The 12,927-nt window shown below is 39.0% G+C and overlaps 1 protein-coding gene across 4 annotated transcripts in view; it reads left to right on the top strand.

Annotated features, from left to right (window-relative positions):
• Positions 1-6,085, top strand: part of FBXW8 (F-box and WD repeat domain containing 8) — a 32,330-nt gene extending 26,245 nt beyond the window's left edge. The window contains exons 3-5 of one of the 4 annotated variants that reach the window (XM_085861542.1): positions 1,590-1,667; positions 2,187-2,603; positions 3,423-6,085. In XM_085861542.1, the coding sequence (XP_085717668.1) occupies positions 1,602-1,667; positions 2,187-2,603; positions 3,423-4,826 (1,887 nt within the window). In that variant the 5' untranslated portion in view covers positions 1,590-1,601 and the 3' untranslated portion in view covers positions 4,827-6,085. Of the gene's footprint in view, positions 1-1,575; positions 1,668-2,186; positions 2,604-2,630; positions 2,870-3,422 lie in introns of those variants that run through there. The other 3 variants (XM_085861543.1, XM_085861541.1, XM_085861544.1) reach the window with 3 other exon arrangements.
• The last annotated feature ends 6,842 nt before the right edge of the window (positions 6,086-12,927 follow it).

The raw sequence follows: 12,927 nt of genomic DNA, 5'->3' as shown, positions 1-12,927 counted from the left end.
GGTGGTTGCTTCTTGTTCTTGGTTCGTGTTGTGAGAGGCTTTGTTCATCAGGAGGGAGTTGAGCTGGTTGCTCGGCTCGGAGTTCTTGATTCTCGCTTTGTCATCGGAAGAGTCGCTTGTTGGCTGGTTGTTCATCGGAGGAGTGTCGGCCTGGTTCAAGGGTGCTCGAGCTGGTTCGAGCCTGTTACTCTGCTTCGTGGCCTGGTTCGGCTGGCTCTTCTTGGTTCGTGGAGCTCTTTGTTCTCCGCTTGGTGCAACTCATCGCCCTCATCTTGGATGTGGTTCTTCGAGGAAGCGACGCATCGACGGGAAGGATCTGCGCCTCGTCTGACCAGCTCGTGTTCAAAAGCGCGAGAGGATTTGCTGGAGCTCGGGTAGGATCTTGGCTCACGGCGATTGGATCCAGCTCTCTCTCTCGCTGGAGCCCGGGTCCGAACAGCTTGAAGACCACACGAGGTGGAGAGGTTCAAGATAGGTTCTGGGTTTCAGCTTATCTGTCCCTCTGAGTTGAAGTCCTTATTAAAGGCATCAGCCATCATTTCTTGGGTGTGTGTGCGTACGTGTGTTTGTAGGCCCATCTAATAAGTAGGAAACTGTTAAGTGCCTGTGTTGTATTTGCTTCACATTTCATAATAGAACTTGGCTGTAGATTTTTGCTCATGTTTTTTTTCCCCATCCCCCCCCCCATTCATTGCATGTCTGTGTTCAAATAAATGTTCCCCATTGTTAAATGTCACCTGCTCATTGCGTCGCTTCCTCACTTTGACTGCCATGAGCGTTCGGAATGTTAGCTTGCTGCTTATAAGCCGATAAAACGTACATCTGGTCTGACGGGGATTGGCGATATATAACTGCTCGGCAATCGCATAAGGAACAAGCTGCTTAAGTGGCTCGTTGTCGTGCAGGCTCCGTTGAGGTATCGATCCCCGGCATTTCTGTTTGTGCGAATAATTAGGTATATCGATAATTTGGCGATTGACCTTGTAGCGTGTGGACAGAAGAGTTGGCTGATATATGGTGTGGTAACAACACCCGTAGCTGGATTTCGGTGTTGATCCGGAAGCTACGACTGGATTGCTCGTTTGGTGGGCCCGTGCCGCCGCAATTGGGCTAAGGCGGTCATCCGCACGCTGGATGGGCGGAAACCACATTATTATCCTCTCTGAGGTATATTACTATAATGCTATTATCATTGGTGTTATTAATTTTGTTATGAGAAGCGGCCTTGAAAGAACACCACCATGAGCTATCTTAACACGGATATACACCTTAACACGGACTTCCCCCAAGGTGGAAGACCCCCTCAGGGAGGGAGGAAAATTAAATCGCGACAACCTCCATCCTTCATGTGTAAAGACTCATGTAAACAGATGTTGGCTAAAGATGGTTGCCGCATACCTAGAGGCTTAGCAAGTCGACACAGCTCTGATCCGTTTATGGGAGGGGGGGGGCGATAAGTATACAATGCGTTATTCAAATCAAGTTTCCTCCAAACTTCATCCAGTTTAATAGCGACTGTTTAAAAATTTAACTGTACGTTGGACAGAATTGACTGAAACGTTTGTGGTTTTAATAATTTTTACATCCAGAAGGTGTGCCCCATGAAAGCCATGATAACCTACAATACACCTCAACATGGAGTTCGTGCAAGACACAAACCCCCCTCGGTGAGAGGGGCAAATTAAATCACTACAACCGCCACCGCGTGTCCTTTAGTCCCCCTGTCAAGTTTGGTTGCGATTGGATAACCACCAAAATGTATCGAATTGGACAAAGCAAGTGCGGTTCATCCATCTCATGCCATCGCCAATTTTTCTTCATATATATATATATATATATATATATATATATATATATATATATATATATATATATATATATATATATATATATTTTTTTTTTTTTATTTTTTTTTTTTTTTTTATTTTTTTTTTTTTTAAACCACCATTGACCCTTCCAGTACAGCCCAACTCTCTTGCAAGGTTGCTGTGTTCCCTTCCCACTCTCCTTTCTTGTCAGCTCATTCCTTTGCTTGTTGCATCCAACTGTTGTCCTACTGCCTCTACATTGCCTTTTTACACCTTTGACAACCTGCTCTTTCATGAACCTAGTTCAAAGATTCAATTGTTTTTTTTTTAGGTGGAAATAAGATTGTGCTTTTGAATTTACACTCAACGTTTCTGCAGGAGGAACCTTCACCCTCGTCTGTTGGAGATTTGGGTCGATATGAGGAGCACTACGGCCTCCAGCCAGGATCTTGGGCTTCAAACTCGTATTCTCTGGGAATACCCCAAGCACTGCACAATTCCAAACAGCTCTTGGATTCTGTACCAGCTAAAGGACTGTGGTTGGAAACTAGTTTGAATGCAGGGATTGATATTGGATCCAAGAAGGGTCATGGTTCAACATTACCACCAAGGACCTTAGGGAAGCATAAGAATGTTGCCAAGCAACATTTCCAAGAGCAAGATTTGGTGTCTCAGTTGATTCGAGACATCGATGAACTCACTCCGGTGCCTTTTTTTGATGTACGGCTACCTTACGAACTAGCGCTGCGCATCTTCTCGCACCTTGATGTTCTTGGACTTGGACGCTGTGCACAGGTGAGCTGCAGTGATGGAGGAAACTGACGAGCACTTTCCCTATCAAAGCCACAAAACTGAAAACAGAACATGGGTGGCGCGTGGCTAATTTTTGGCGGCAGGAAGTCGTGGCAGCACGAGTAATGGGCATTTTCCAATCAATAGCATGCACCTGTTTGAGGGAGCAAATGCAATCTCAATCCTTTGCTGTCGAACTGTCCCATACGCTCCTTATTTTTGGTAGTGACTGCATACAAAGCCAACATTGCCTGAGTTGGTGTCTTCAGGTAATGAGGAGAGAAACTTTATGGTGAAGTGTATAAAAGTTTGTTACATTGCCTTCACTGCTGTGGATTCCATTTCATTGGCTCTTTAGAGCAAGGGTCTGAGAAGAACTTCAGCCAGGCCAACCAATTTGTGAAAAAAACATAATTGAGCCAATCACAAATGTTGTACGACCCTCAAAATGAATGGGACTTGGCTTATGAAGATGATGATGATGATGATGCCAGTGAAATAATGAGGATGAAGAAATTATAATTATTTTACACCTTTATAGAGTTAAAAGAAAATGTTTGGGGGGGAGGGAGGTAGAATCCTCCAGTCATGTGATCTTGACTCCCTCTGAGGGGCAGTGTGTAACAACATGGCAAAGAAGGTCTCTGAGCCCTCCTGGTCGTCATGTGCCGAATGCCAGTACATCAAAGCCATTGTTATTCAAACTTTTGGATTACTAGTGTTGCTCACGTTTGTCACATCTTTGGTTTGATGCATCCGGTCTACTTTCTACAACAGATGTTTTTTTTTATTCGTTAAAATGAATTTTCTTGTATTCTCTAGGTGAGCAGGAATTGGAAGCTCCTTGCGGAGGACAACCTGCTTTGGTTTCGGCTGTGCCTGAATGAGGGTTACTTAAAGGACTGCGCATTGGAGGATTGGAGCTGCTGGAAGAGGGCACTGCGTGATGAGCGCCAACGTGCCCAGCAGCTCACAGTGAACTGGAGGACTCGCACGGGTATCGCAACAAAGCTCACATACGATGCCGGTGGGGTGCTTTGTGCTGCACACGCTTCACATGGAATGGTGACTGCAGGCTATTCTACTGGAGATGTAGCAGTATGGGACACCAGTTCGAATCTTGGTGCTCCCCACATTTTCGATGCCAATATGGAGCAGAATAGTTTCGTCACTCAAGTTTCTGTCGGGTCCATGGTGATAGCAGCAGCATATGAGAATGGCACAGTGCTTGTTTGGGACTCGCACAAGATGGGTCAGCCTGTCCACAAAATAGAACATTTGTCAAATCCACCAAGCACTGTGCTTGTGGATGGTGGAGTAGTAGCTGTGGCAAGTGGGTGTCAGATTTGGGCTGAGACAATGATTAGTGAAGACCGATGGTGTGGCACGCTAAATAGGAGCCTACCACAACCTGTGAGCTTTGTACGCTCATTGGGAAGCATAACAGACACAGTGGGTCCAATATTGGCTGCAGCAGCAGGTGACTCGGTCTTTCTATGCCGTTGCAGTACAAGGGAGAACGGTGGGACAGAATTGCCATTACATTGTGTATATGGAAAACCCGTGTCTTGTTTGGAAGTGTCTGGGGGGCGGGTGGCTTGTGGTATTCGCTCGTCAGGCTGGGCGGAGGGCTCTGCCGTGATGCTATACTGCGCAGACAGTAGACGGCAGCTTGTGCGGTTTGGTGGCGCAGCAACAACAGAATACACAAGCCTAGGTTTTGTGGCCTCCACGCCACAATGGATCGTGGCTGGCAGCAGAGAAGGATACCTACGAGGACTGGATCTACGGGCACACCAACCTGCATTCTCCTTGCGTGGTCACCAGCTTGCTGTGACAGCAGTCTATGCAGATGAAGACAAGGCAGTGAGTGGTGGAGAGGAAGGTCTGCTGGTAGTGTGGGACCTTCGTGCCTGTACAAAACTATGGGAGAGTCGCAGCTGGCACCCAATCCGTCTGCTTCAGTGCACCGACACGTCAATACTCGTGGCACATATACCTCAGGACAAAAGGCCCCATGGTGCAGGCTTAAGCGATGATGACTTGACTGTCCACCGGCGCCTGCGGGGTACCATTGACCATTTTGATTTTTCAGAGACTCATGCCCAATTCGATGGGGTGTTACCTATTTGTTGTTCAACATATGAAGACCCCTGTGGTTACAACTACAATGTTAACCTTGCAACACCTTTTGACCAGCTTCAACAATCTTTAATTTTTTCTTAACTTCCCAACTTGGCCACTAATCTCCTTTTTATTGGCAAATGATTTGACCCCGATATCAAATTTTTTTTACTGCATTTTAAGTTTTATGTACGAGTGTGGCTTAAATTACATTTGCACCTCTGTAAACATTTGCAACTAAGTTAGCATGTATGTTCCCAAAACGACAGCCACCATCGTTTGTTTGCAACACCTAGCTGTAGGTTAGCATCAGTTCTCCTTGAGGCATGGTAGTGCTGTAGATGCAATTCCCCCTGTAGGTTAGAGCAGGAATTTGTAATTTCTTCATCATTCCAGTGACAGCACACCTACTCTTTGTCAAGGATACCAGAGGATCTTTGTCCAACTATTACTAGCAGATGGGACACCCAGTTTAACGTCCATCACACACATTGATTAATCACCCGGGTGACCTTTTTTGGCTGGGCCGAGATCCAAACTCATAGAAGACAGCTCAGAGGTCAGTGGGCATACCTCAAGGCCATCCTGTGAGCTCACCAAAATGAAAGTTGTATTTTTCAAGGTGTTCTTCAGCTTTGGATAAACACATGTCTCACCTGAGCAGCCACTTTTGTACACTCTAAACTTTGGAGCATATTCTTAAGGCCCTGGCCTCATTCATGAAAAAATTCTTGCTTCATATGTGGTCTTTCATATGGATGTCCTCAACAGGTAATCGTCATTTTAATGCGCAGCTAAATGTTGGTAAACTTCAACACTATTGACCTTTTGATTGACAAGCAATTTCATAATGCATCGCTGTTCCATCTTTAGGTTTCTCAAATCACTCGCTGCCATTTTGAGTTTTCAGCACGCGCATTAAAGCATAAAATGCCCCCATTGTAGTTATTGGTTACGAATATGCATTCCTCTAAAAGTTAATCAACCTACATTACTCTTTTATAATTGAAAGCCCAGATCAAATTTGAACCACCCTCATCAGGTTCCATACAAATCCACACATTGTGCTCACTTGGCTTCTGTAACCCTATTCTCTCCTGGTCCTCCCATCGTCCTGAATTACAAACAATTGTTCTTTGACTCTCCTTTTGGTTGCTCTCAGCCAGGAATGAATTCCTGCTCCATTCTGCGTTTCCATATACACTCATTCCACCTTCATTCGGTGATGCAGCCTCTCCTGTCGACTGCATGCCAACGGACAGCACCTGTCCTCTCCAGACCTCGGTCCTGAAATCCACACCACATGCCTCAATGCCCCATCCACCTGGATGACCTATCTATCTATAATTCCAGCAATGTCTGTCTGTCTGTCTGCGACCGCTGTTTCTCGACAACCGCCAGTCCGATCTGATTGAAACTTGCCAGGAATATTGCCGGGGCCCTGCAGATTTGCCTTTTCGAGGTTTGATGTCAATCGGACGAGCGGTTCCCAAGTTATGGCCATTTTACTGCTTTTTCAGTGTTGAAAAGGTGTATATATGGCAGCTGAAGGTGTCGTTCCACCTTCTCACCTTATCATGCCAATTTTTTCCCAAATTATTAATAACGGGACGATCACTGGTCCGATCGGATTGAAACTTGCCAGGAATATTACCGGGGACCCGCGGATGTGCCTTTGAGGTTTGATATTGATCGGATAAGCAGTTCCCAAGTTACGGCCATTTATCTGTCGACCAATGACAAGACACGGTGCTATGACATCACGAATAACGTCACAATTAATGTTTATTTATTTATTATTAATTTTTTTTTTTGCATGATTGACAGTCCGATCTGATTGAAACTTGCCAGGAATATTGCTGGGAACCCGCTGATGTGCCTTTTCAAGGTTTGATATTAATCGGACAAGCGGTTCCCAAGTTACGGCCATGTATCTGTCGACCAATGACAAGATACGGTGCTATGACATCATGAATGACGTCACAATTAATGTTTGTTTATTTATTTATTTTTTGCCCGATTGACGGTCCGATCTGATTGAAACTTGCCAGGGATATTGCTGGGGACCCGCGGATGTGCCTTTTCGAGGTTTGATATTAACCGGACGAGCAGTTCCCAAGTTACGGCCATTTATCTGTCGACCAATATCTGTGAGAGAGGGGTGGATGAGAGTGGGGGCGAGAGAGGAGGGGGGCGAGACTAGGGGGGATAGAGGGGGAGCGAGAGAGAGGGCTGCACATACGGGCACGCCCCTACGGGCCCGTACTAGTCATCTCAAGTTCAATGTCAGAGAACATGAGTGGCTCACACAGCCACTCTAATATTTCCAGGATAAGGGTTCTAAGGATATAAATGAATTTTTAATTTTTTTTGTATTCGTAGTCAAAGCTCATGAAAAATGTAGAACTAGTACATTGAACGGATCACAACGTAACAAGACAAAAGGAACAGCAGAGAGAGTGTAAATACCATTAGCAGAGTTGAAGGCCAACATAGAGACAGACTTGGATAAACAATTGGTGTGGGGAAGAATGGGGGGCAGAAAGGATGCATGGGGTAGACAAGATGGATACAGAAAGACACTCTCAGGAAGGAGGGAGGAGATGATAAATGGGGTTTCTGGGACTTCCATTCAAATGAATGGGGGAAAAGGGAAAAACATTCTGACTCAAGCCCCAAAATAGGAGACTGATTTTCTCCCCACCTATCCCCTTCCCTCCAAAAAAAAGCAAATGTAAAATTGAGACTTACTGATGAACACTTCTTCCCTTTTATATTTTCATTCCACTCAGAGTGAACCAACAAATATTTGCCCATGTTCTACGTAAGGGAATAGCTTAATGTTCTTATAACATTCATTTCCATCGATTATATTCACAAAAAATAACTTGGAACTTGGTTGTTGGTACAAGTGTCTTTGTTGAGCAGAAATGAAATGATAAACTTCTCTTAATGCTCTTATTTGACCACCTCCTGAGCCACATATCATTTTGAGATTGTCGAAATTGTTTTTCCATTGTTCAATTGATAACCATCAAAGTTTTCAGTCCATTCAAGGATATTTTTTTCTTTACATCCACCAATTTATTTGTAATTAAATTTATCCCCTTATTTGTTTTATCTACTCTTACCCCGGTTATTTCTTCAATAAGACTTATTTGATATTTCTCACATTCTTTATGTTTTCCATTTAAATACCAAGGCTGATTAAATCTCCACTCTTTGGTTTGGTTATTGCTTTGTTCTATCATTTATAAATCAGTAAAAAGACAGCGGTAGCCTGTTAAAATTCCCAACCGAATATCTTAACACTTATACTTATAACCATATGGGAGACAATTGATTCCATTCTCTAAAATATATATTTTATCATTGAAAGCTCCTAATGCTTTCTTATTTATCTCTTCTGTATATAATTGATATTTATAACTTCTTATTGTATTCATTTTTCTGTACTCTTCCTTCTTTAAGGTTAAACAGTTGTAATAATGTTTAAAGTTTATTGTTTCCTTGATTATATTTTTCCTTATTCCCTTTAGTTTCTTATCACACCTTTCAATGTTATTATTATCAATATACGTGAAAGCATAAGACTTTGATCTCAATCCTATAAATTCACTCATGACCTTCCCACCCAATTAATCTTTAAACTTACCAATAACCTTTTTATTCTTTGAAAACAACACATTACCTGACTTATAATTACTTGTATCATGTATATTAATATTATCAATCTAATCATATCCTCATATACATCACTTGTCTTAATTTCTCATATACAACTATCTGTATCCAGATATAACAGATACATTACCTTATACTTTGATTTTAACTTATGATAGTAATATTCATACATTAACGACTTTGACAAGTCAAGAATTGTTGTTCCTATATAAATAGGTTTATCCATTTCAATACTCTGTTTTTTCAAATGAATAGCACAAAAGTTCTCTGAAAACACCTCTGCTCGCTCAAAACTTGGTCTATTAATTAACTTTGAAGCCTGTTTCCAAGACGGAGCAAGTCTTATGTTTTGTTGATTCCAAACATTTTCCAGTCTTTCTAAATATAGCATTATTCATGAATTTATAAAAGTCCTTCTCAAAGTCTCTTTTTGCTTCTGTTTTCCTTTTTGTATTAAAATCAATATACGTCTTTAACCAATGACTGTTGAAATTTCAAAATCCTATTAATTTTCCTCACTCTCATCTCAACAGATAAATATTGTCTCAAGTTCCTTTGATGCAAAACATTACTTTCTTCATCATTTAATGTAGTAAGTAGTTTTTCTGTAAATTTATCTTTAATATTAAATGACTGTTGGTAATTACTTAACCATTCTTTTCTTGGACTTTCTTTATCTGGGGCATAAGGTAGGTCTTTATGTTTGTGATGAAGTTCTAGTGGCTATTTTAAATCAACCTCAAAATAATATCCAACTTCAGCTTCATCCAATTATTTTTGAGAGGAGACAACAATGTCTTGTAAAACTTTTTCATGATGTTTTTTCTTGAACCCATTTAAGTTTTCCATAAGGTAAAGATTGAGACATAGCCCACCCATACAAATTGTTAGCATCATAATACATCAGGTAAGAGTTGTCCTCATTCTTATTATAATCAGGAAGATATTTGTTATTTGCTTTTGCATATCTCTTGAAACATACTTGAGATATTTCTCCTCTTTTAGCCTTCTTTATCATTAAAAGCATATCTATACCACTGATTAATTCCAAATTCTGTTTTGTCATAGCATTCCAAGCCAAACTTGGGGCTGTGTAATCGTGAGCGGGTTTAATCCATAAGAATTTTTATTATCACAGACTGTTCTAAAAGTTTCAAACGCATCAGCCAATAACAATACATCTGTTTTAAGATACAAATCATGATATTCTCCAAGATTCTTTATATTAAACTTCTCCCAAACCTTTTTAGCTTGTGTATAATCTCTATTGGAAATATGAGTTTTATTCAACTTGCTATAGAAATTTTCCCTTGAAGGAAGTTGTGTTTCTTTGAACTTCTCAAATGAATCCATGTAGTCATGCGGATATATTCCCTTTTATGATAAGAGATCAATCTCTTCTTGATTTGAGAAATGTGATTTAAGATTCAGTAAGTTTTTAATATTTGATGCTGTTAGTTAATGGACTTGACATAAACTTGTATACAGTGTCAAGGAATCTGATATGGGGGATGTATGAATTGTTTTTGTGAATGAGATGTATTTTTGATCCGTGTTAGGAATGGCAGAAATATCTCCAGATGGCTTTGAAAGTTCATTTATAAATAGATGTGTGTCATAGTGAGCGTTGTGAAGAAAGACAGGAATAAAGTTTGGGGGCTTGTAATTAAGATTACAACGGGAATGAGCTGGACCTCTGTTTTCCAGTAAGATGACAATGATCCCTAACTTTGACCTCTCCCTCAATTTTCTCCTCACAAATATGACAGATACTATTCTTTCTAAATTCCTTTTTCTCTCTATTTATTAATGACATTGGTTTATATGTTTCAACCATTATTTCTCTTTGTCCTATACTGTCTTTTTCCAATCGTCTTACAAACATATCGAGGAGAAGATGCCTCAGAGAACGTTCTAACTTGTTGTATTCATCACCAACAGATGATTTGATATAATAACAGAAACCACAAGGAGTATGTTTTTGATATTTATTTGTGTATGATTTATTTGGATTTGGAGAAACAGTATCTATCTTTTCAATGATACTTTGAAAATCAGCATATATCACAAACGGATGTTTTATTGATTTGTTAAAATATTTGAATGATATGTTTGAACCGGCTTTTGCTGAATAGATTACGGTTGATTTATGATTACTACAATATTTTGAATGTTGATTTAATTGTTCTTTTGTATGAAATGAATTAAGACATCGCTTACAAGGATATATTTTGTTTGCTGTTCTGAATACTACATGTTTTAAGTGATTTCCAACCCCCCCCTAAAAAAAAGTTACCCCCCCCCCCAAAAAAATTGTTCGAGAATTTTTTTTTTTTTTTTTGCATTTCTACATGTTTTAAGTGATTTCCAACCCCTCCAAAAAAAATGTTACCCCCCCCAAAAAAGGGAATTTTTTTTTGCATTTCTACATGTTTTAAGAGATTCCCAACCCCCCAAAAAATTGTTACCCTCCCTCCAAAAAATTTAGAGCAAAAATATATTTTTTTTTTCATTTCTACATGTTTTAAGTGATTTCCAACCCCCCCCCCCCAAAAAGTTAGAGAAAAAATTTTTGTAACTTTTTTTTCAACAAAATTTCGATTTCTTTATTTTGCATTTCTACATGTTTTAAGTGATTTCCAACCCCCCTCCCCTCCCCCCCAAAAAAAAAGTTGGAGAAAAGAACTATAACTGTCAGCACTGTTGACATATTTAATGAATAAGATACAAGGTTCACTTGAGTGACCCAGCAGTATTGGCGGCGGAGGTTTTGCACTCTCCCGAGTGTTCCCCCTCGAGTTGTTCTTGTGTTTGCGTGATTCAAGGTGTTTATTATAATTTTATTTTAGAATCTTATTATCACATCTATCACAATGTTTTGTTTCTTGGTCAAGTGGAGATATTTGTCTGAAAAGATTGAATGTGTGTTTGTTGGTTTGAAGGTGTTTTTTATAACATTAATATTCATGATTACAAACATCGCAGTACATTGTATTCACCATATTTATATAACAAAACTTTGCTTAAAATAAAATTTTCTTGATGAAAATTAGCTGTTTAATTTATAGGTGAATCTGTGCTTAAAACCATTTCATCCTCCAACTTTTTTCACTTAATAAATACAATGTATCAAGACACAAAAGACAAGTTTCAATCAATGTCTTCAATTGTAAAAGATGAGAAATATGTTGAGGATGTAAAATTGAATAAAGAGAAATATAACAACTATTGGATAAAAACAATTATGGTGAATAATACGAGTTCTTCAATTTCCTTCCTTGGAAGGGCTTTTCGTATATCTGGAAGAACATCAATTAAAGTGGCTCGAACAAAAGTTTCTCCTCACCTTCTGGCAATATATTCAAAACTAGAAAAATCAATGAAACAAGAAGTATCAAAAAAGAAAAACCTCATGGATGAAGCTTTAGAAAGAAAAGATAAGACCATCTGTAATATGCAAGGAGAAATTTGTATTTTTTTCAACAACCCTAAAGATTTAAATCCTGATGAAATAAAGGATGTTAATATATCAGGTGAAATGACATTTCGTTCAGTAGTAGTTAAGGATCATTTTAAAATTACCTTTAATATAAAAAATGTAGTAGTTGAAGCTGTTAATGAAAAAAAGTATATAGATATGGATGGGAATGTTTTTTTTCTACTAATTAAATGTCATTATTCAACTAAACATTTTTAAGATTATGAGAGTGATGATAGTATCTCTGTTGGAACAGAAAATATTTATGATACCGAGAGTTTGTGTTCAAACGATAGTTATGAAAGTAGTTTTATAGATGATTGTGAAAGTACCAAAGATGATACTGAAGATGAATTTTATTTGAAGTAAAGTTTTACTTTATAAATATGAATAGTTTAATAGATTTTGAGCCTCTTGAATTTCCTGATTCTCCAAATGACAAATTTGAGAATTGTCCTGCGTGTGAAAGACGGGGATTAAACAGTCAAAAGCCAATAAACAATGTATGTTCTGTGATTATCTTCTAATTAATGATAAAAAAGAATATAATTCTTTTAGATTTCCACCAAAAATGAATTACTTTACAAGATTGATTTGAGAAATGAATGGAAAGTATGAGTGATAATACACCTTTTCTTACAAGAGAAGAGACTGAACAAATGACGACCATGTTTCGTCGATTGATGATTTATATTATTAACGATTGTCATTTTCAGGGAAATATCAACACAAGATATTGAATCAATAAAATAATGGATTATCTTGAAATTAAACCTGAACTTTGGATAAAAGATAGTTTCCAAAAAAGGCATTAAAAAAATTAAATAACCTGCTTTCCAAATATATAAATGAATGATTTTTTACCCATTTGGGAAAATAAGTTAAAATTTAACAACCATAAAAATCTTCCAAATTCATTAAGATGTCTCAGAGTTGGTTCAAGTGGATGTGGAAAAACCTTACTTTTAAAGATGCTCCTTAGGCCTTAGTTATTTAATAACTTGGTTTACAGATCCGCCGACGGTATTTTTGCCAAAATGG

Source organism: Eptatretus burgeri, chromosome 17, assembly GCF_056783735.1.
Source record: "Eptatretus burgeri isolate ZD-2024b chromosome 17, Ebu_testis_v1, whole genome shotgun sequence".
Lineage (NCBI taxonomy): Eukaryota > Metazoa > Chordata > Myxini > Myxiniformes > Myxinidae > Eptatretus > Eptatretus burgeri.
The sequence above is the reverse complement of the archived record's forward strand: the minus strand, read 5'-3'. Positions and strand labels throughout refer to the sequence as shown.